This window comes from Cornus florida, unplaced genomic scaffold (genome assembly GCF_030987335.1).
Source record: "Cornus florida cultivar Cherokee Brave unplaced genomic scaffold, ASM3098733v1 CherokeeBrave_3.0.0_Hap2_Chr10, whole genome shotgun sequence".
Lineage (NCBI taxonomy): Eukaryota > Viridiplantae > Streptophyta > Magnoliopsida > Cornales > Cornaceae > Cornus > Cornus florida.
In genome coordinates this window covers 62,869,185-62,893,563 of record NW_026775580.1, presented here as the reverse complement: position 1 = coordinate 62,893,563, position 24,379 = coordinate 62,869,185, and the positions used below count along the sequence as shown (strand labels likewise).

Here is a 24,379-nt window from a genome sequence, read left to right as displayed (position 1 = left end):
GGAGAAGTGAGTGACTGTCTTTGCTCAGCACGATCAAACTCTAAACCTGGAACTGTCGAACGTTTTAAAAATGATAGTGGGTCAAGCTCATGAGCAAGTCTTACTCTACTACAATCCAAATAGAGACCCGATACACATGTACATCCTAAATAACTCAACAATAACTATATAGTCCATAAATATATATATCCACACTAAGGGACTCTCACTGGAATACAGGCCAGTCTCAACCTGACTAGTAGGCAACATGCAAAACGCACTTGAAGTGGGCATGAGTATCTAGACCTAACAGGGTACACCTCTAACCATCATAGCCAGCTATGCATCCCACTGCATATACGCTCCCTAACCGTCGATCTTGAGACTCAAGCTCATGTCGAGGTACCATAACTATATATTTAAAATCCATCCAAAACCAAGGTAATGTCATTCAACTATTTGTTGACCGATATGAAGATAAGTAAGACTTAACTTTTATAGTTAATCCGTTCCCTTATTCCAGAGTAGGTAAGACTTAGCGTTTTGAGTTAATCCATCCCTCAAATGCCACCGTCCCATACTGGTGCATATAATCCACAATTCCAACAATTGATGAAATAATTAATTAATTTAAACATCAATTAATCCGTAACAAGCATAATAAAAATGTGTAAATTAACATGGTTATATTATGCCGCTGATTAGGATTAAACTGTATAATCATACATAGAAAATTACTAAAATAAAAATAAGCAATTACATCATCCATAATCAGAAATAATATGCAAAATTTATTTAAAACCTTATATTGTTCAAATTTCTAGCAATGTAAAGTTTATTATGCATTTTGGATTTTAACTTGTCCTTCTAAACTATTCAAATCCTCCCATAGTAGTTCCTAATTGAATCTGGAATCTCAAAACCCAATTACAATAGCCAAAAACTCGCCGAAAATATAAAATAAAAAATAAAATAAAAAATTCAGCGAAGGAGCCGGCTCCCTCAAAGAGGGAGCTGCCTCTTTTCCGCAATGAGCCGGCTCCCCTTTAAGGGAGCCGACTATTTGCAAAGGGGAGCCACCTCCCTTCAAAAGGGAGCCGGCTCTCTTCCTCTTTTCCTCCTTTGCTTTGCCTCCGGCGATTTCCAGACTTTCCGATTGCCCTTGTTAAGGTCTTTAACCCTCTTTTCTAAGTTCCAGACAGTCCCAATTAATTATCCAAATCCTTTATGTGTTAAACAACCCAATCAAAACAAGTATTCATGCAAGAAAACTTAAAATCAAGCAATTACAAATTTGTTAGTACATATACTCTTTTAATCGAATATAACATGCATAAAAGATTAATTTTACGTTTATTTACTCCTGGAATTGTTTTAGGCATGTAAAGAACACAAGTCAAAGGGAGAGAGTTAGATATAAAACTTGCCTTTAGGTTTTAGTTTGAAACCTTGCACCGTCGTCTTTAAGTTTTCCGACGACTTCTGACTACCGTCAAACCTACTACTGCTCTGGTTTAAACCCATAAGCAATCATTTCCTTCCTCCTTGATCCGACCTTTAATCTATGACCGAAACCCTATGTAGACTTAATACGATATATTTATAGGCGTATACAACCAACCCTAATCCTAATTGCAACCTAAGTTTAAATAATAATAAAATAATAAATAATACCTTATATTTAAATAAACAACAGATCACTGTAAAACATAAAAATATATAAATAATATATTGTATTTATATATATACTGATTGTGATAAAATTACTAACTATTTAGTTGAATAAATAATAGTAATCCCTTAATATACACATACCCTCAATATATGTATATTAATCCATGAGTAAATATTTCTACCCATTTACACTATTCAAGTAGTCTGCTGCTCCTATCCAAACCCAACTCCTTTAAAAATAAAAATAAACATTTAATTTAAACATTCATTAAAAATAAAAATAAACATTTAATTTAAACAAATAAATCAATTTAAACCTATAATTTCAATTAAAACAAAAAAATTAATTAAAAAATTAACCAATTAAACGAATAGCCAAATAAACAAATAATGTATATAAAATTGCAATAAAAAATATAAAAGAAATACCGAGACTATCCTTTTAAAATTAGAGGTATTACAAGGTGTGTCTTAGGCACCACCTACTGAGCAATTTGCTCACTCCTTTATTATAAACATTTTTCAGGATACGGAAAGGAAGTGGTGGACGACAATTCACCACCAGTTTAGTGGGTTGACGGACTTGGGACTCTTTTGTGCTCAATGTGTATTTTACTCCTTTTTGTTGTAAATAGTATTAGGGGTTATTTTGTATCTATTACATGGTTGGAAATGGTTTTGAGACTATTTTCTTATATATTGTGGTCTCATAATGATTTCAATATCCATGTAAGGCCTTAAGGCTATCTTTTTTATGTATGACGAACTTTTTTTAATTTTAATGGTGTAACGGACTCATGTATGGCTTTATTTGAATGTATTACTACCTAGTTGTATTAATTTCATCATCAAATGAAAGATTTGGGATAGGTTTGGTCTTTGAGTAAAGTCACCAAGGAACCAAAGAAGTGCCTAGGTGCATAAGTTCATAAATTTAAGCTTTCTGTGGCATTTTTAAGGTTCTGGGCATTTTGAACCGGTTCATCCCCATTGAACCAGTTCAAGGGGGGACCTTTGGTTCAAGGATGAGCACACTACCCATCTTAAACCAGTTCAGCCCCACTAAACCGGTTCAAGTCCCCCAGTGCACTAATTTGGCTTTTTTTGTTGACATCTTAGAACGCTTGACTTCGGGCGGTCATAACTTCTTCGTTTTAAACCCAAATAGGGTCATTATTGAGTCCATTTTCAAGGATTTTGAGTTATCTTTCCAATGAGACCAACCACATCTTCAAATTCCATGCATGTTGAGAGCTATGGTTGTTTTAGTGGAATAATGCCGGAATTCCCCCTTTAACCGAGTAAGGGTACTTTTGGGAATTCATAATTGATTACCGTAGAACCTCACCGAGTATCATGGAATGACTAGAATGATTATTTTAAACCTCATCTGACTAGTTTAAGGATAGATTATCCTTTCATATTGTAAAATGACCATTTTACCTCTAGTGTGTCCTTGAGTTTGGTTAAAGACTCGACTAGTGATTCGGACCCCCGGTTCGAGTCGTTACATTATTATTGGATTATTTTTGGAGGATCTATCATTTAGTTTTATTTTCAGCTTTATTATTTATTCTTATTATCTTTTGTATTCTGTGTTCATTTATTACTTAATTGTTTGATATCCCTTAGTTTTAGACATGGACTTGATCAACCCATGGTTTTGAGATTAGGGGGTATCACAAAGAGCTTTCCCTCTATTGATAGAGAGAAATGAGGATTGAATTTCAAGGTAACTTGGAATCTCAGAAAGACCATCAATAAACTAAGTAGGCACTAATTTTAAAATAAAAGGAAGAAGTTAAGATCTACCTAGAAAAATACTCTCTCAGTCTCATATTAGATGTCCATGTTTAAAATTAGAAGTTTTTAAGGAGAAATACAATTAATGCATGTCTCCTTTTAAAATTACTAACTTGTCCTTTTTAGTTTAAATATGTATAGTTACCAAGTTTGAAATTTTTTTAAGACATAGAGGACAGTGATGAAAATATAAGGTTTATTTGCTTTTACTTTTCTAAAAGAACAACCAATTTAAGATATCCAAAAATAGAATAGTGGACTAGTAATATGAGACAGAGTTACTATATAAGTTAACTTGCAGAAGACTCTAGTGCTACGTTTGGTGTGTAGGAATGGAATGGAATGCAAGTAGGAATAGAATGAGAATGGGAATGGAATGAAATGGTCATTCTTATTCTATTGTTTGGTTATAAATATGAAATGTGTAGAAATGGAATGATAATAACCATTCTAGTGTTTGGTTGGACCAATTTAAAATTTAGAATGGAACAAATTTTTAATTGAATTCTCCAAAATATCCCTCTTAGTAACAAATAAACTAAATAAAATTAACGATAGTGGTGGTGGTAGAAGGCGGCGGCGGTGGTGGTAGTGGTGGTGGTGGTGGTGGTGGAAGGCGGTGGTGGTGGTGAAAGGTGGTGGCAGTGGCGGTGGTGGAAGGTGGTGGTGGTGATAGAAGGTGGTAGTAGGCGTTGGCGGTGGTGGAAAGCGATGGCGACGGCGTTGGTGGTTGTGGAAGGCGGCGGCGGTGGTAGTGGTGCTGAAAGGTGGCAATGGCGGTGGTGGAAGGCGGCGGTGGTGGTGTAGGGCTGTGGTAGTAACGGTGGTGGAAGGTGGTGGTGGTAGTGAAAGGCGGTAGCTGTGGTGGTGGTGGAAGGTGGTGGCAGTGGTGAAAGGCGATGGTGGCGGTGGTGGTGGAAGGTGGTGAAAAGCAATGGCAATGGTGGTGGTGGCGGTAGCGATGGTGAAAGGCAATGGTGGTGAAAGGCGGCGGCGGTGGTTGAGGCAAACGGTGGCGGTAACGGTGGTGAAAGACGGTGGCGGTAGCGGTGGTGGTGGAAGGTTATGGCAATGGTGAAAGGCAATGGCAGCGGTGGTGGTGGAAAGTGGTGGGCAATGGTGAAAGTTGGTGGCGGTGAAGGTGACTGTGGCGGTGGTGAAAGGCGGCGGCGATGGTGAAAGGCGGCGGCAGTGGTAGTGGACAATGGCGGTGGGCGATGGTGAAAGTCGGTGGTGGTGAAAGGCAGTGGTAGTGGTGGTGGTGGTGAAAGGCGGAGATGATTGTGGTGGAAGGTAATGGTGGTTTTTGGACTTGGAATATGAGAGTATTTTGGGAAGTCAATTTTTTAAAATATATTACTTGGGAATGGAATGGCCATTCCATAGGTTTAGTTGTGGAATGGATTTTCATTCCTAGGAATGGATTTTCATTCCAATGGAATGGCTATTCCCACTTTAAGTTGCATACCAAACAAAGGATTGGTTGGAATGAGCATTCCATTCCTGCACACCAAACGTAGCATAGTAGTAAGCTAAGATTGCCATCTTGATTGAGTATCACCTGAATCTGAGCTCCAGATGTGCTCAAGAGTGTAACAATTCTTTTTTTCTTTTTCTTTTTTTCATTTAATGCTTGTTCCTATGTACCTAAAGAAAACCTTAAGTTGTTATCACCCCACTAGATTAAGCCACCTTATTCCTGATTTTTGTTTCAAATCATGTTTTTCAATGTTGACCAGGTCTAAGTATTCTTGCAAAAAGAAGCCCTCTTAGACTCTAAAGGTATGGTTCATGGGGTAGATTGAGGTCTAGTGATTCTCAACAGTGAGAGAGTAGTTGCTTAACATATTACTTTCTCTGAGTTATGTTAGAGTGATCAAGCTTGGACATTAATTTCTTTAAGGGATGTTTTGGGAAGGTTCAATTTTAGGACAACTTGAAACATAGATGTGCCCCTAATGCATGTAATCCAAGTAGTCTCCAGCAATGGCATGAATTGCGGTTTAAGCCTATGAGATAAAAAAACAATAATAATTTTAAAAAAAAAAATGAATGGAATAAATTTTTGCTTTGGAGGGTGACAAGAATAACTAAGATTGGGCTATGATCTGATACCCCCTAAGGTAGAAATTAAAACTCAGAAAATACAACTTAACAATTACACGTTGCATTAAAACATTAACATCTTCACAAATCATTGACGCGAGAGAGGACCTGTCAGTTTAAAAAAAAAAAATACCATTCAAAACCATGTGGCAATATTGTGGGCGGGTATGCATGCGTGGGTGCGTGTGAGGCACTGATAGGCTACCATGCTGGCAAGTTACGGGTGCACAGTCCCCTATTGTTTGGGTGTTGAAAGGAGAAGTGTTATACATGTAGGAATTCTATCTCCAAATGATATGAGACATTTTGAGGTAAGACCCGAGAGCAAAATTGTGCGGGCTTGAACTCAAAGTAGATATTATCATACCACGTGGTGGAGTGGTCGTTACAAATAGTATCAGAGACTGACTCCGCCGAAAGTATGGCTAACGAGGATGTTGGGTCCCTAAGGAGGGATGATTGTAACGACTTTGTGGGTGGGTGCAAGGCCCTGGCAAGCTACCATGCTGGTAGGTTATGAATGCACGATCACACATTTGGTAGATTATGAATGCACGATCACGCATCGTCTGGGTACAAATGGTATCAGACTGAAGTGTGTCGACGAAGACGTCAGAACTCTTTGGGGATAGATTGTGACAACCTTGTAAATGTTGGAAACGGCATTAGAAAACGCAAACTTTGGAAGGATTTTTAAAAAGATTCCGCTAAGAATTTTTGCGAATCTATTAACGAGCGCGTTCCTCTCTGCGAGGAGATGAACGTGGTATATTTATTTTCTCAAATCTGTTTCCGGGTGAATGAGAAATTGGCTCCAAAGTAAGTGATTTATAAAGCCTAAATGGGTGTGAATAAAGTGGGAAATGCTTGTCCCACATCGAAAAAGTAGCAAAGCAACCTTGAGTATATATATGTCTAGTATGGGATTTGGGTTTGGGCCCAAGGGCACCCAAGTTTTTAAGAGGGGGAGGACCTAGGCTAGCCTGGATCCGAACCAACTACCACACGCGCGCCCCCCGCCCGACCCAACCCGGTCCGGTCTGGGCTAGGGCGGGGCGGGGCTTAATTGTGAAATGGGTTTAACTTTTTACCCAAAGTTGGGATGGGCCTGTGTGGTTGTAATTTTATTTTGTTGCTGGACTTATCAAAATGGGCCTGTTTACTGGGCTGAATTAATGGCTGAGTTGGATTATTTGCTTGCTGGACTGGACGAAATTAAAGGGCTGGGCTGGATCAGAATTAAAAGGATTCAGTTTTAATTTTGAACCAAGAGATGCACCCTTTACAAATTAAAAACCACCAACAGATTTTTAATTTTGATTGGTCAACAATGGTTGCACCCATTCGGACTATGGGTGCACCCATTCAGAATAGGCACCAACAAGCCTATAAATACCCATCATTGGGTTCATTTCAATTCACACCAATTCAGAAATCTTCTTCTCTTCTTCTGAATTTCTTCTTCTAATTCTTCTTTGTTCGGTTCAGCCACTGGTTTGGGTTCAACCTAAACTGGTTTGGATTGGGTTCGAACCTTGGTTTCCAAGTTTCGGTTCAATCTTGGTCTCCGAGTTAGGGTTCAATCCTGGTCTCCGAGTCTGAGTTCAACAGAGAGTACTACACCGAGCCGGTTTGCCTATTCTATTGGTTTGAAGTGCTACTACCAAAGGAAGAAAAGTCGTTGTATCCTGGGAGATAGACGCCGAAGAGTCCGTTAGCACCGTAGCGGGGCGTATCTGTCTTAAGGCTATAGAATTAAATTCTAGCCTCGACTTTATCAGGTTTTTTATAGTTTTATTTTCTTGATATTAAACTATATAAATATATATATAGATTATTATAATAAATATTATATTTACAAATAATATTTAAATAAATTATACTATAGTATATGATACATTATTTTATCAACAATCTTAAGACAGATACGTTTATACTATAGTAATAATTATTTAATTATTATTCTTGTTATAATTATTATAATTTGACTCATTGTCTGTATATCAATATATAACAGACAAATGGCAAGTACGAGTATTACCGTGCCTAATGTTCCCGTCAGTCATGGGGAGAAGCCCGAAAAATTCAACGGGACAGAGTTTAAAAGGTGGCAACAGAAAATGATGTTCTACCTTACAACTCTAAATCTAAGCAAGTATCTGACTGAGACTGCTCCAGTGTTAGAGGAGGGTGATACAGACATTACCAAGCTTGGAGCTGTTGATACATGGAAGCATGGAGACTTCCTATGCAAAAACTACATCCTCAATGGATTGGACAACACCTTATATAATGTGTACAGTCCAATAAATACTACTAAAGAGCTTTGGGAGTCGTTAGACAAAAAGTATAAAACAGAGGATGCTGGATTGAAGAAATTCGTGGTTGGATGATTTCTGGACTTCAAAATGATAGACTCCAAGATAGTCGTGAGCCAAGTGCAGGAGCTCCAGCTGATCCTACATGAGATACATGCTGAGAAGATGACATTGAGTGAATCCTTTCAAGTAGCTTCAATCATTGAAAAGCTACCACATACTTGGAAAGATTTCAAAAATTACTTGAAGCATAAACGCAAGGAAATGGGGCTCGAAGACTTAATTGTCAGGCTGAGAATTGAAGAAGATAACCGTACATCTGAAAAGAGAGCCGGAAATTCTTCAATGGTGTCAAAGGCAAATGTAGTGGAAGCAGGACAGAAAAATAAGAAGAGGAAGCACTCTGGAGAAGGTCCTAGCCAAGGAAACTACAAGAAGTTCACTGGGAAATGTTTCATATGCGGCAAGCTAGGACACTGAGCTAAAGATTGTCGTAGCCGCAAAACACATCATAACCCCAAGAAGAAGACCACTGAGGTGCACATAGCTGAAGAAGATAAGTTGACAGCTGATGTATCAGAGTTAAATCTTTCAGCTGTGGTTTCTGAAATCAACCTGGTAAGCAACAACAGAGAATGATGGGTGGACACAGGAGCTACTCGTCATGTTTGCTCTGAAAAGAGGATGTTCACTACCTATGAAACTATAAATAATGAAGAACAACTCTACATGGGGAATTCTTCTACTGCAAAGGTTGAAGGACAAGGAAAGATCAAGCTACTAATGACCTCAGGGAAAGAGCTCACTCTTAATAATGTACTGCATGTACCAGACATCAGGAAGAACTTGGACTCTGGGTCACTACTAAGCAAGAATGGGTTCAAGCTGGTCTTTGTATCTGATAAGTTTGTGCTGACTAAGAATGGGGTGTATGTGGGCAAAAGGTATCTAAGTAATGGACTATTTAAGTTCAATGTAATGACTGTTGTACCCAAAGCTATTAATGATAATAATAAAGCTAGTGCTTCTTCTGCTTATATTATTGACTCATCTGATGTATGGCATGGTAGGTTAGGACATGTTAATTATGATACTATTCGTAGATTAATTAACATGGAATCTATACCTAAATTTAATATTGATTTAAATCAAAAATGCCAAACATGTGTAGAAGCAAAATTGACTAGAACCTCATTTCACTCCATAGAGCGAAGTACTGAACCTCTAGCATTAATTCACAATGATATCTGTGACTTTAAATCTGTGCCAACTAGAGGTGGGAAAAAGTATTTCGTTACTTTTATTGATGACTGCACAAGATATTGTTATGTACACTTGTTAAGAAGTAAAGATGAAGCCTTGGAAATGTTTAAACATTACAAGAATGAGGTTGAGAATCAACTTGGAAAAAAGATAAAGATGTTTAGAAGTGATAGAGGTGGTGAATACGAAATACCATTCACTGACATTTGTTCAGAACATGGTATTATTCACCAAACTACCGCTCCTTATTCACCTCAACAGAACGGTGTTGCTGAACGCAAAAACCGTACCTTAAAAGAAATGATGAATGCTATGTTGATAAGTTCTGGGTTAACCCAGAATTTGTGGGGGGAAGCTTTGCTCTCTGCTAATTATGTTCTCAACAAGGTACCTCAAAAGAAATCAAATGTGACACCTTATGAATTATGGAAAGGTCAAAAACCTTCCTATAAATTCTTAAAAGTGTGGGGGTGTTTAGCTAAGGTTGCGGTTCCTACTCCTAAGAAAGTTAAGATAGGACCAAAAACCTTTGATGGTATTTTCATAGGCTATGCACAGAATAGTAGTGCATATCGTTTTCTTGTGCATAAATCAGACATTCCTGATATCCATGTCAATACAATTATTGAGTCAAGGAATGCTTATTTCTTTGAGGATATATTTCCATGCAAAAATCTTCTTAAAAGAAATTATGATACTGTTAATAGCAATATACAAGAGAATATAGACCAAGAGTCTATAGATGATGAAAATGAGGAAGAACCTAGACGTAGCAAAAGAGCTAGAACGTCTAAGTCATTCGGTCCTGACTTTCTGACATATATATTGGAGAATGAGCCACAAAGCTACAAGGAAGCTATGTCTTCTCCTGAAGCTAATTTATGGAAAAAAGCCATAAATAGGGAAATTGAATCCATCATGCAAAATTATACTTGGGAGCTGGTGGATCTTCCTCCTGGTACTAAACCTTTAGGGTATAAGTGGATTTTCAAGAGGAAGATGAAGCCTGATGGTTCAATTGAAAAATATAAAGCCCGACTTGTTGCTAAGGGATATAGGCAAAAAGAAGGCTTGGATTATTTTGATACATATTCACCAGTCACAAGAATAACATCCATTAGATTGTTACTAGCTATTGCTGCACTGCAAAACTTAGAAATACATCAAATGGATGTTAAGACTGCCTTCTCAAATGGTGAATTAGAGGAGGAAATCTATATGGAACAACCTGAAGGGTTTATAGTTCCAGGAAAAGAAAAAAAGGTGTGCAAACTTGTAAAATCCTTATATGGATTAAAACAAGCACCTAAACAATGGCATGAAAAATTTGACAAAGTGATGTTGTCAAATGGTTTTAAAATTAATGAGTGTGATAAATGTGTGTATGTGAAAAACACTCAAAATGGATATGTCATTGTGTGCCTATATGTGGATGATATGCTAATAATGGGTAGTAATGATGTTATAATCAAAACTACTAAAAAGATGTTGACCAAAAATTTTGATATGAAAGATTTAGGCATAGCTGATGTCATACTAGGAATTAAGATTTCTAGAACATCAGATGGTCTAGTATTATCTCAATCTCACTATATTGAGAAAATATTAGAAAAGTTTAATAAAGGGGATAGTAGTCTTGTAAGACTCCTGTTGATGTAAATCTTCATTTATCGAAAAATACTGGTCCTAGCATATCACAACTTGAGTTTTCTCGCATTATAGGAAGCTTAATGTATTTGACGAATTGCACACGACCAGACATAGCATACTCAGTTAATAAATTGAGTAGATATACTAGTAATCCAGGAAAGAACCATTGGACTGAAATAATTAGGGTTCTAAGGTATTTAAAATATACTATAAGTTATGGATTACATTATTCTAGATATCCAGCAGTACTTGAAGGATACAGTGATGCTAATTGGATATCAGATACAAAGGATTCTAAATCCACAAGTGGCTATGTCTTTACTATTGGAGAAGCTGCCATATCTTGGAAATCTTCAAAACAAACTTGTATTGCCAGATCCACTATGGAATCTGAATTTATTGCTTTGGATAAAGCAGGTGAAGAAGCTGAGTGGCTTCGTAATTTCTTAGAAGATATTCCAAATTGGCCTAAACCGGTGCCCGCTATATGTATACATTGTGATAGTCAATCAGCAATTGGAAGGGCACAAAGTAATATGTACAACGGTAAGTCTCGACATATACGTCGACGACATAATACCGTTAGACAATTGCTCTCAAGTGGGATAATCTCAATAGATTATATCAGGTCAAAAGATAATTTAGCGGATCCGTTTACAAAAGGTTTGACAAGAGAGCAAGTATATAGTTCATCGAGGGGAATGGGATTAAAGCCGAAAGCTAACGAGTCATCTTAATGGAAACCCAACCTAGTTGACTGGAGATCCTAAGATCTAGGTTCAAAGGGACAACAGAAATTCTGAATGGCTCACGAGAAGCACTGGGAAGATTAATCTTCTACCCATTTCTATGATGAGACAGTGTTACCTACAGCGATGAGTAGGATAAGCTATGTTTTTAATGACGCTTATACCTTGAAAATTCAAGTGGGGTATGGTAGGATACTCTTAATAAGAAGTCACCTATATGAGTGTGAAGTGGGGCCGCTTCTATGAGAACTTCTAAGGCTAAGTTTTCTGGAGCGCTCATAAAATACCAGGTGTTGTTCAGGGCCATATGAACACAACCGTGAGAACCGACTTTGTGTGGGAAGGAATTGTGTGTTTCCTACTGTCTTGGTTTACATCAACGGCTGAACAGTTCAAGACATAATGTTCACTGGTTAGCCAGTAAATTCGATAGTAATACACTAGGGAAGGTTCAAGGCCAAAAGCTACCTATCCCGATGCAGTAACTTTCCAATAGTACTCTCTATAGTGTCTGTATCTGCTCCTTTTGTAATCTGCGCAAATTTTCATTCATGTGGGGGATTGTTGGAAACGGCATTAGAAAACGCAAACTTTGGAAGGATTTTTAAAAAGATTCCGCTAAGAATTTTTGCAAATCTATTAACGAGCGCGTTCCTCTCTGCGAGGAGATGAACGTGGTATATTTATTTTCTCAAATCCATTTCCGGGTGAATGAGAAATTGGCTCCAAAGTAAGTGATTTATAAAGCCTAAATGGGTGTGAATAAAGTGGGAAATACTTGTCCCATATCGAAAAAGTAGCAAAGCAACCTTGAGTATATATATGTCTAGTATAGGATTTGGGTTTGGGCCCAAGGGCACCCAAGTTTTTAAGAGGGGGAGGACCTAGGCTAGCCTGGATCCGAACCAACTACCACACGCGCGCCGCCCGCCCGACCCGACCCGGTCCGGTCCGGGCTAGGGCGGGGCGGGGCTTGATTGTGAAATGGGTTTAACTTTTTACCCAAAGTTGGGATGGGCCTGTGTGGTTGTAATTTTATTTTGTTGATGGACTTATCAAAATAGGCCTGTTTACTGGGCTGAATTAATAGCCGAGTTGGATTATTTGCTTGCTGGACTGGACGAAATTAAAGGGCTGAGCTGGATCAGAATTAAAAGGATTCAGTTTTAATTTTGAACCAAGAGTTGCACCCTTTACAAATTAAAAACCACCAACAGATTTTTAATTTTGATTGGTCAACAATGGTTGCACCCATTCGGACTATGGGTGCACCCATTCAGAATAGGCACCAACAAGCCTATAAATACCCATCATTGGGTTCATTTCAATTCACACCAATTCAGAAATCTTCTTCTCTTCTTCTGAATTTCTTCTTCTAATTCTTCTTTGTTCGGTTCAGCCACTGGTTTGGGTTCAACCTAAACTGGTTTGGATTGGGTTCGAACCTTGGTTTCCAAGTTTCGGTTCAATCTTGGTCTCCGAGTTAGGGTTCAATTCTGGTCTCCGAGTCTGAGTTCAACAGAGAGTACTACACCGAGCCGGTTCGCCTATTCCATTGGTTTGAAGTGCTACCAAAGGAAGAAAAGTCGTTGTATCCTGGGAGATAGACGCCGAAGAGTCCGTTAGCACCGTAGAGGGGCGTATCTGTCTTAAGGCTATAGAATTAAATTCTAGCCTCGACTTTATCAGGTTCTTTTATAGTTTTATTTTCTTGATATTAAACTATATAAATATATATATATAGATTATTATAATAAATATTATATTTACAAATAATATTTAAATAAATTATACTATAGTATATGATACATTATTTTATCAACAGTAAACAGGTGCGAGACAATGACATGTTATGGGTGCACAATCCCTCATAATTCCGGGGTGGATTGTGCCAACTTTATGCATGGGCAGGTGCAAGATAATGGCAAATTAAGTGTGCACAATCCCACGATATCTAAAAAATATTATAAAAAATGTTATAAATGTAGAATTGGTACACACCAAATGACATAAGACCTTTTAGGTAAAATTTAGGATCATATCAAGTGAGTGATAGAGTAAGTCGTTACAAGCCAATTCTAGTAGCTCCATATATGCAGATTTAATAATATATATTCAATTTCGTGTCTCTGTCATATATACTTATATTTATATTTATATTAATATATTAAATATAGGCAGACACAGGGGACGGCATACATGCAGATATAATAATATATATTTAATCATCGTTTGTTCACAGCCTTGAGCTATAATAATATATATTCAGTTTCATGTCTATGTTATATACTTGTATTTATATTTATATATTACATATAGTCAGACATAGGGGACGGAACAAATAAGTGTACGTTCAGATAAAAAGGAGGGTAGAAAAAACATTGTTAATTTTAAGTGAAAATGAAAAACGTTATTTATTTATTTATTTATTTATTTGTGTATGTGTTTGGATACCCAGCAGGGGTGGAAGAGTGAAAGGAATTTTTCAATAACTATAACCCTTCATGGCAAGAAAAGAAATGTAATGAACAACTAACTGGGTAATCATTTTTTTAGTAAAAGGGACAAAACCAGAATTTACTTTTTTTTTTTTTTTTCCCTTGCAAACAGAACCAACATCAAACATTAGAGATACAATCATTAGTGTAATTTATAGAACACAATCATTAGTGTAATCAAAATGGGTAATCACTGGAATACTGGTATCCCATTCTTTCCCTCCATTTTTGAGTTAGCTAGGCTTATCTTTTCAGTATTTTTCCTTTTATTTCCCTTATTATCATGTTTAAGACAATTATAATTGAGACAGGCACTCCGTTTTTTTTTTTTTCAATTTAAATAGAGTGAAAGAGATTTTTATTTTTGATAAATTGTCCTCGTGTGGAAGATTTTGTGAACAATTCAAGGCAAGATCAATCTATGGTAATCTCATATTATGAGCCCAAACTCGAAAGAGTTTGAGATTCACATTTTATTAATTCGACTGATATTTTCTTAAATGTTTATCTTCTGTTTGCCCGTCATCTATGCATGTATGTGTGTGTGTGTGTGTGTATATATATATATTGGCTTGTCCCAAAACTAACCTGTCATCAAACAATTTGTCTTATTACACAAAATGCTAGGAACAACAGAACTCAAACAATAGAATGAAGGAAATAGATGTCACAAACTTTTTTTGTCTTTATAATTTTTAATATAAGCAAGACAAATTTATTCATAGATGTTACATACTTTTTTTTGTCCTTTTGTTTTTAATATAAGCAAGATAAATTTTTTCATATTGGTTACAAAATTGAAAACCAAATTTTCGAAGGAGAAAAAAAAAAAAAAAAACCTTGGAAACTAGATTCGGAATCACTGAAATTTAGATGGAAACAAATACTAATTAGTTGAACGTTTTGGAGAGAGAATCACTTGGTTGATCAATTTGTCTAGGTTCATGGAGGATGACCCAGTTGAACTAGTGCTGGCCTCTTCAGCCAATTTCTTCCACTCCATGGCCTTTTTCTTCATCACTTTCCCCTTATCTCCAACCATTAACTCTTTAACAAGGAACTCAACTTCATCTCTCTTGACATCACTATCTATCTCCATGCCTATGTCCCATTGAGTGCAGCAGTACCAACAGTTGGTCGGTTGCTCTCCAAAAAATGGCCAACAGATCATCGGTACTCCAAAACTTATGCTTTCAAGAGTTGAATTCCACCCATTGTGAGTTAAGAACCCTCCGATTGACGGGTGGGCGAGAACTTCCTCCTGTGGACACCAACTTGCCAATAAGCCCCTTTCTTTTGTCTCAGACACGAACTCCGGTGGAAGGATAGCGGAATCCCCGGCAACAAGATCAGGCCTCATTACCCACAAAAAAGTCTGGTTACTATTAGCAAGTCCCCAAGCAAACTCAACCAGTTGCTTGGGTGTCATGACAGTGATGCTTCCAAAATTCACGTAGACAACTGAGTTGGGTTTTTTCGAATCGAGCCATTGAAGACACCCAGACTCTTCTTTCCATAAATTTGATCCTATCAGCTTCAAGTCATCATTGTCAATCTGGTTGATAAGTAAATGTAAAGGTCCAATTGTGTAAATTGGAGGAAACATGGACGAGAGTGCGTCAACAACATCATGCTCGAGTTCTTCAAATGTGTTGAAAATAATAGCAGAAGCTCTTTTATCTCTCTCAGCTTCATCAATGGCAAACTTTATCATAAAATCATCAGGGTCTGTACTTCTAATAAAAGTTGGGATATCCTTCAAACGTATACCTATCATGCCTGGTATCCAATCTATTACCGAATCCAAACTCATACCTACATTTTTCAGGTGAAATATTGATCTATTAGCACCAAAACTGTAATGTAAAATTATGATGAATTTAGGTCTTAATTAAAAGATACCTTTGAATCCAGCAAAACCCTTTTCAATGAGATTAGGATACTGCACATAACCCATGAAGCCACAAGCACTTGTTGGCCAGAAGAGGACTTTAGGAATGCCCAGTTCTTCGGCAGCTGCGAGAGTGAAGGTCATGGCTCCACCAGAAACTATGCAAGTGACAGGCGGTTCGTTGGACGAAGTAGTGTCATTGAGTTTTGAGAGGAGTTCTCTGAATGGAGCTAAGCAATGTTTTGTGATGGAGGCACACAAGGAAGGGATGTCTTGGGTGGCATCGGTGTCAGACGGAGGGAGGCCATCCGGAATGGTTTCAAATCGAAACGAGGGAAGGGCATTGAGAGAGTCAGGTCCCCGGGATTTCAAGAGGCGTTTATGGTTAAATTCTGTGTTGACAAAGGTGATGTGAAAACCTTTGGAATGGAGTAGTTTGGCTAGTTTGAGCATGGGGTTTATGTTGCCTTGAGCTGGGTATGGTATGCATACTGCATGTGGCCTCTTTAACTTGGGAACGGAACCCATTCTCTTCCTCAATTTCTCTCTCTCTCGCTCTCTCTCTCTTCGTGGGATGCTATTCGCATGCAACAGACTAATTTCGATGCTAGAAAGTGGAGATCATTGTAGGAATTCTAGAGAGAGACAGTCCACCTTTCACTTATACACTGGATTATCCCTTGGACAAGAGAAAGATCCAAACTTTACACTGGATTATCCCATGGACAAGAGAAAGATCCGAACTTTACACTGGATTATCCCATGGACAAGGGAAAGATCCAAACTATTTTTTCACAAAGCTTCCTATTATTTTAGGGTAAATTACACAAAGTGCACATGAGGTTTTCAAAGCCCCAAGTTGACGGTTTGATAGCGGTGAATTGATATGAATTTATGTTTTTGACCTTAGAGTTAGACCATTTGTTTAATAGAAAAAATTAGAAGAAATTGTGTTGGGTAAGTAACGTTTTTGCCCTCCTTGAAAAATATCGTTGGCAGTGGGACTCTCTTTCTTCCCTCTCTTGCATATGATATGTATATAACTATAACTATATATATATACACGCATATGTATATCTCGCCGCCTCTCTCTCTGTCTCTCTCTATCTGCTGAATTCAAACAACTCCTTTATTTGCCTTGGAAAGTTAAGGTTTTGTTTTGATACAAATATTTTTAGAGATATATATATATATATGTATGCATGTATATATTTATACATGTATATCTATAGATATGAAGATTCACACTTTCCCGTCTACACATATATATACACTAATACACGCAGACACTTATTTGCCCTATTTTTTTTTTTTTTTTGGGTATATTTTATTTGCCACTTTTGGGATTTGGGTTTTCAATTTTGGGTCAAACTCACCCTTTACTTCATTCACAACTCAGAAACTCTTTGAAACCAAAGTAGCTCTTGAGAAAATCACTAATCACAACCAAATAGAATCCCAAACGCCACCTTCCATAGGAAAACAGATTTTTGTAGTAAATTTTTTTCCCAAAGGCACCTTCAAAATTGATGGTTCTTAATTCATTTCTCACTATCAAGTTCAAATCTATTCTTTTAATATAGATTAGATATTTTTCGTTACAAACACAATTGTTACATCACATAGATTAATCAGTGCTTTTGAATCCATATATATATATTTATCAATTTCATTAGCTTAAGAAAGAGACTATATACTCTTTTAGAAATTTGCGCATAAATTTTGTTATTCACATTGATTTTTTACAAAATTAGAAGATAGATATTGTATTGTTTTGTCACCTATTCTAAACCTCTGTATTCATATATATTTCGTAAACACAATCCTATATACTCTCTTCTTCCAAACAATGAAGAATACGATGTGTGTGATGACCCGAATTTTTGAGATTTTAATTTATTTATTTTATAATTTTTAGACTCTCTAAACTAATTATTTATTTAATTATTTACTTATATATTTATTAAAGTTAGTGGACTTTGAAATCTGTTGAAGAAGTAAAAAAGGGGCAGCAAGGTGTGGACAAAAAACCAAGAGGAAATGGAAAAGTTTTTCGCAAGGCCCACTAAAAGAGGTTTAAATGAGTTATATATATATATATATATATATATATCTTATGGGAAAAGGAGATTTGGCAGCCGAAAGTGGAATTGATGATGTAAATTGCAATAATCGCGGGACCCACTTGGTGTCTTGTGGCCAAAAAGCTTTCAGCCTTAAATTGTGCACGTGGGGTATTTAGAAAGAGAGAGATATGATATGATTTGTGTGTATTTGAAGATAAGGAAGAATAGAAAAAGATAAAGAGTACGAAGAGATAAGGTAATAATGTGGTGGGACCATTAGGTGATATTTGGAGTGAAGTTTTTGGTTTTGTCTGATGGAAGGGTGATGGGTGAGAAGTTGTAAGTCGGTGGAGGCCATTATAAATTGAAGGAGTAGTACATTGAGTGAATACACAGAATAGAAGAGAAAATTAGAGAGAGAGGAAGGGAGTGAGCTGAGAGAAGACAGAGAGTTGTGAGAGACAGTGAATCGAGAGTTGCAGAAGAGGCCGAAAGTTTGGAGACTTGATGATCCAGTGAAAAATTACTCTTTTTTAGAGTAAGGTTCTCTATACCTTGAATGGTATGGGTATGGGGTGATTTTGTTTCAATGATTTTGATTAAATGTTTTATTAAATGTTTTAATTAAATACATATATATTTTATTTATACTCACCTGTATATGTTTATTTTGTGAAACTGTTTTATTAAACCTCCATGAAATTCTTGTTATGATTTTTCCTACTTGGACTTTTGTCTCACTACCCTTTAGTTTCAGGTACCGAAGATGAACGGAAATTGTTAGATTCGGGCTCAGACTGAAGAGTCGGCATTACATGATTTATTTTATTTATTTGGATATTTTTGTATATATTTGAGGAAATTGATGTTGTATAAAAGTGAACATTTTTTTTTATGATTCTGAGTGTATTTTGATATATTTTGTATTGAATAAACTGAGGATTTTTCTTAGAATTTTTGGGTCATGACAATGAGAGTCTTGAAAATCACTTTCAAAGTTAAGATAAAATGACATCGAAATTGAGAGTTGCGATTAACTTTGCTAAAGTGAGCATCATGGTGCATTTACACGAATGAGCGTCTTTTAGTGAACATGACTGGTTTGCAAATTGTGTAGTCCAAAATATGGTTTAATTATACTATATACTATAGTATTATTTATTTAAATATTATCTGAAAATATAATGTGTGTATACATATATATATATATATATAATTATTATTATAAAATAATAATCTATAATTATATAATTTATTATAATACAAAGTTTAATATAATCAAATAAAAATATAAAATAAAGGAACTTGATTAAAAGTCGAGGCTAGAATTTGATTTTATATCCTTAAGACATATTCACCCTGCAATGGTGCTCACGGATTCAGTGACATCTATCCCCCAGGATACAACGACTTGTCTTTCTCCGGTAGTAGCACTGCAAACCAAAGGAATAGGTGAACCGGCTCGATGTAGTACTCTCTAACTCGAATTCGGACTCGGAGTGACTGACTAAGGTCCAAATCCAAATACTAAGGCTCGAACCCACAGAGTAAAGAGAGAATGAGGAAGAAGAAAATTCAGAAGAAGAGAAGAATTCTCTAAATTTTGGTGTGATTTGCAAATGATCCAAAGGGGGTATTTATAGGTTGTAAGGTGTCTTTTCGGGTGGGTGCAACCATGGGTTATGATGGTTCGGAAAAAGGTGCAACTCTTTGTAAAAAACTAAAAAGTGGTTTTTTAATTTAAATTCAAAAAACTAACCATCCAAAAAATCAACTATTAATGAAACCCATTTAAATAAGCCTAGCCCGAAAACAGGCCCAATCCAAAATTCCATTTAGTAAAAAGAATAACTGGACTTTACAATTAGGCCCAAGCCCAAGCCCAAGCCCAAGCCCAAGCCCAAGCCCAAGCTTGACTTATTTAAACTTCAATTAGTTTCAACATTTTTTCCATTTAGGTTTATCAAACACCTCACTTTGGATATAATTTCTCATTCACCCGGAAACGGATTTGAGAAAGTAAATATACCATGTTCATCTCCTTGCGGAGAGGAACGCGCTCGTCTTTAGATCCACAAAAAATTCTTAGCGAAATTTATTCCAATTCTCATCCAAAGTTTATGTTTTTAATGCCCCCATTTCCAACAATCCCCCACATGAATGGGAATTTGCGCAAATTACAAATAAAAAAGATACAGATACTAGAGAGAGTACTATTAGAAAGTAACTGCATCGGGATATGTAGCTTTTGGCCTTGAACCTTCCCTAGTGTATTACTATCGGATTTACCAGCTAACCAGTGAACATGATGTCTTGAACTGTTTAGTAGTTGATGTAAACCAAGACAATAGCAAACACACAATTCCTTCCCGCACATAGTCGGTTCTCACGGTTGTGTTCATATGGCCCTAAACAACTCCTAGTATTTCATAAATGCTCTAGAAAACTTAGCCTTAGAAGTTCTCATAGAAGCGGCCCCACTTCACACTCATATAGGTGATTTTTTATTAAGAGTATCCTACTATACCCCACTTGAATTTTCAAGGTATAAGAGTCATTAAAAGCATAACTTATCCTACTCATCGCTGTAGGTAGTACTGTCTGATCATAGAAATGGATAGAAGATTAAATATTCCCAGTGTTTCTTGTGAGCCATTCAGAATTTATGTTGTCTCTTTGAACTAAGATCTTGGGATCTCCAGTCAACTAGGTTGGGTTTCCATTAAGATGACTCGTTAGCTTTCGGCTTTAATCCTATTCCCCTCGATGAACTATGCACTTGCTCTCTTATCAAACCTTTTGTAAATGGATCCGCTAAATTATCTTTTGACCTGATATAATCTATTGAGATTATACCACTTAAGAGCAATTGTCTGACGGTATTATGTCGTCAATGTATATGTCGAAACTTACCGTTATACATATTACTTTGTGCCCTTCCAATTGCTGATTGACTATCGCAATGTATACATATAGCGAGCACATGTTTAGGCCAATTTAGAATATCTTCTAAGAAATTATGAAGCCACTCAGCTTCTTCACCAGCTTTATCCAAAGCAATAAATTCAGATTCCATAGCGGATCTGGCAATACAAGTTTGTTTTGAAGATTTCCAAGATATGGCACCTCCTCCAATAATAAAGACATATCCACTTGTGGATTTAGAATCCTTTATATCTGATATCCAATTCGCATCACTGTATCCTTCAAGTACTGTTGGATATCTAGAATAATGTAATCCATAACTTATAGTATATCTTAAATACCTTAGAACCCTGATTATTGCAGTCCAATGGTTCTTTCATGGATTACTTGTATATCTACTTAATTTATTAACTAAGTATGTTATGTCTTGTTGTGTGCAATTCATCAAATACATTAAGCTTCTTATAATGCGAGAATACTCAAGTTGTGATATGCTAGGACTAATATTTTTCGATAAATGAAGATTTACATCAATAGGAGTCTTTACAAGACTACTATCTTCCTTATTAAACTTTTCTAATATTTTCTCAATATAGTGAGATTGAGATAAAACTAGACCATCTGATGTTCTAGAAATCTTGATTCCTAGTATGATATCAGTTATGCCTAAATCTTTCATATCGAAATTTTTTGTCAACATCTTTTTAGTAGTTTTGATTATAACATCATTACTATCCATTATTAGTATATCATCCACATATAGGCATACAATGACATATCCATTTTGAGTGTTTTTCACATAAACACATTTATCACACTCATTAAATTTAAAACCATTTGACAACATCACTTTGTCAAATTTTTCATGCCATTGTTTAGGTGCTTGTTTCAATCCATATAAGGATTTTACAAGCTTGCACACCTTCTTTTCTTTTCTTGGAACTATAAAACTTTCAGGTTGTTCCATATAGATTTTCTCCTCTAATTCACCATTCAAGACGGTAGTCTTAACATCCATTTGATGCATTTTTAAATTTTGCAATGCTGCAATAACTAGTAACAATCTAATAGATGTTATTCTTATGGCTAGTGAATATGTATCAAAATAATCCAAGCCTTCCTTTTGCCTGTATCCCTTAGCAACAAGTCGGGCTTTATATTTATCAATTAAACCATCTGGCTTCATCTTCATCTTGAAAATCCACTTATACCCTAAAGGTTTAGTACTAGGAGGAAGATCCACCAGCTCCCAAGTATGATTTTGCATGATGGATTCAATTTCACTATTTATGACTTATTTCCATAAAAAAGCTTCAGGAGAAAACATAGCTTCCTTATAGCTTTGTGGCTCATTCTCCAATATATATATCAGAAAATCAGGACCAAATGACTTAGACATTCTAATTCTTTTGTTACGTCTAGGTTCTTCCTTATTTTCATCATCTATAGATTCTTGGTTTATATTCTCTTGTATATTGCTATTAGCAATATCATGATTTTTAAAAGGAAATATATCCTCAAAGAAACAAGCATTCCTTGACTCAATAATTGTATTGACATGGATGTCAGGAATGTCTAATTTATGCACAAGGAAATGATATGCACTACTATTTTGTGCATAGCTTATGAAAATACCATCAAAGGTTTTTGGTCCTATCTTAACTTTCTTAGGAGTAGGAACCGCAATCTTAGCTAAACACCCCAACACTTTTAAGAATTTATAAGACGGTTTTTGACCTTTCCATAATTCATAAGGTGTCACATTTGTTTTCTTTTGAGGTATTTTGTTAAGAACATAATTAGCAGAGAGTAAAGCTTCCCCCCACAAATTTTGGGTTAAACCAGAACTTATCAATATAGCATTCATCATTTCTTTTAAGGTACGATTTTTATGTTCAGCAACACCGTTCTGTTGAGGTGAATAAGGAGCGGTAGTTTGGTGAATAATACCATGTTCTGAGCAAATGTCAGTAAATGGTGCTTCGTATTCACCACCTCTATCACTTCTAAACACCTTTATCTTTTTACCAAGTTGATTCTCAACCACATTCTTGTAATGTTTAAACATTTCCTGTAACAACCCTGGATTTTTTTAACCCAGTGTGTCCTGTGATGACCTGAAACGGATCCAAAATGCGGAAGCAAATGATAGAAAAATGGTCTCTAAAGATACAACACGTCTCTAAGACACCAATGTGACCCTCAATGAGGTCACGGAACCCAAAGAAAACAAATGCGGAAGCGATGTTTCAAAAATGGACAAGAATGAACCTAGGGGTAAAATGGTCATTCCACACTGAAATGGGTGCCACCGTGTACACAATTGGAAAGACAACAAAAAATTAATGAATTTAGACTCAAGAATCACCTGATTCGGAGTCCAGACGACAAAGATATCAAGTTCTGAAGTCAAAGGAAGGGAAACCCTATCCCGATTCGAACCAAAAACAGACACTACCTTTCTAAAACTTGAATATCTTGATAGACAAGAAGAATATGAAGCTCTAATTGGTACCATTGGAAAGCTTATTTCGACGCGGTCAATTTAGACTCAAGAACGGACCAATTCGGAGTTAAAACGAAGAAGATATGATGATTTGAAGTCGGAGGTGCAGTGCTGAACCAAGACACACACACACAAACACCCGTGAACAGTACCTTGAGTGCTCGAGCAAGGGCTATGAGCGCTCATAATTAGCCCTAAGAGTTCTGTCCAAAGTTGGAACGCTCGAACCCCCCTTGGAGTGCTCCTTCTACTGTAGGTTGCACCTGAAATGCCAACTTGAAATGCAATTTTGAGGACTTTCTGGGCCTTTTAAAAAAAAACACAAAGAAGAAACCCCCCTCAAAATCATGTTTTCTAGCCAATGATGCTAAAATAAAACTTTATTTTTTATGTGAAAACCTCAAATGTGACCAAACATACATTTGACCCCAAATGCACTTCTAGGATGAAATGAATATGCACGCAAACGTAATAAGTGATTTTGAGCACGCGGGAATGGTCTGCGGCTCCCGAAAACGACCGATGCAAAATCCGACCCCCCGACGACCAAAAAGGCAAAAATGAACTTGAAATGAAAATTTTGAAAACCAAAATTAACAAATGATTGGAAATTACCGTTTGGCCCTTGGCCACACTTCATACATGATTAATGAGACCCTATAAAAGAATAAAAAATGAAATTCCCACACCCGATGCGAACATGGTGAAACAATTACTTGGCATTTTTCAATATTTTCATAATATTTCATGAAATCATAAGTCACATAGGATACAAAATACATAACATTGGCCTCCGGCCTCATCTTATACATGTTGAATACATTGTAAGGAGTACACTCATGTACACATTACATATATGGAATCAAATATACACATTTTGTCAAATAAAGCTACAAAAGGCATCTCATGCTAACATTTGCATGAAATGGAAACTTAAGAACTACAAGCCAT

The 24,379-nt window shown here is 36.4% G+C and overlaps 1 protein-coding gene and 1 long non-coding RNA gene across 3 annotated transcripts; one reads left to right on the top strand and one right to left on the bottom strand.

Annotated features, from left to right (window-relative positions):
- Nucleotides 1–14,861: 14,861 nt before the first annotated feature.
- On the bottom strand, nt 14,862–16,640 carry LOC132278851 (7-deoxyloganetin glucosyltransferase-like). Its single transcript, XM_059780751.1, has 2 exons — nt 15,943–16,640; nt 14,862–15,855 (listed from the first exon to the last, which is right to left on the bottom strand). Exons 1-2 carry the CDS (start codon nt 16,457–16,459, stop codon nt 14,927–14,929), a joined length of 1,446 nt encoding a protein of 481 aa, XP_059636734.1. The 5' UTR covers nt 16,460–16,640; the 3' UTR covers nt 14,862–14,926.
- A 1,693-nt stretch (nt 16,641–18,333) lies between these two features.
- Nucleotides 18,334–18,951, top strand: LOC132278777 (uncharacterized). Of its 2 annotated transcripts, none has more exons than XR_009471116.1 (2): nt 18,334–18,559; nt 18,755–18,951. It is a non-coding gene; the product is annotated as an uncharacterized LOC132278777 (long non-coding RNA). The 2 variants fall into 2 exon arrangements; XR_009471117.1 differs by having other exon boundaries at nt 18,749–18,951.
- The last annotated feature ends 5,428 nt before the right edge of the window (nt 18,952–24,379 follow it).

Bases quoted from the DNA above. Each gene is read 5' to 3' on its own strand.
- LOC132278851 (XM_059780751.1), bottom strand. From the start codon at position 16,459: ATGGGTTCCGTTCCCAAGTTAAAGAGGCCACATGCAGTATGCATACCA. The intron at 15,856-15,942 runs GTATCTTTTAAT...TGAAAAATGTAG, and splicing joins GGGTTTTGCTGGATTCAAAG to GTATGAGTTTGGATTCGGTA.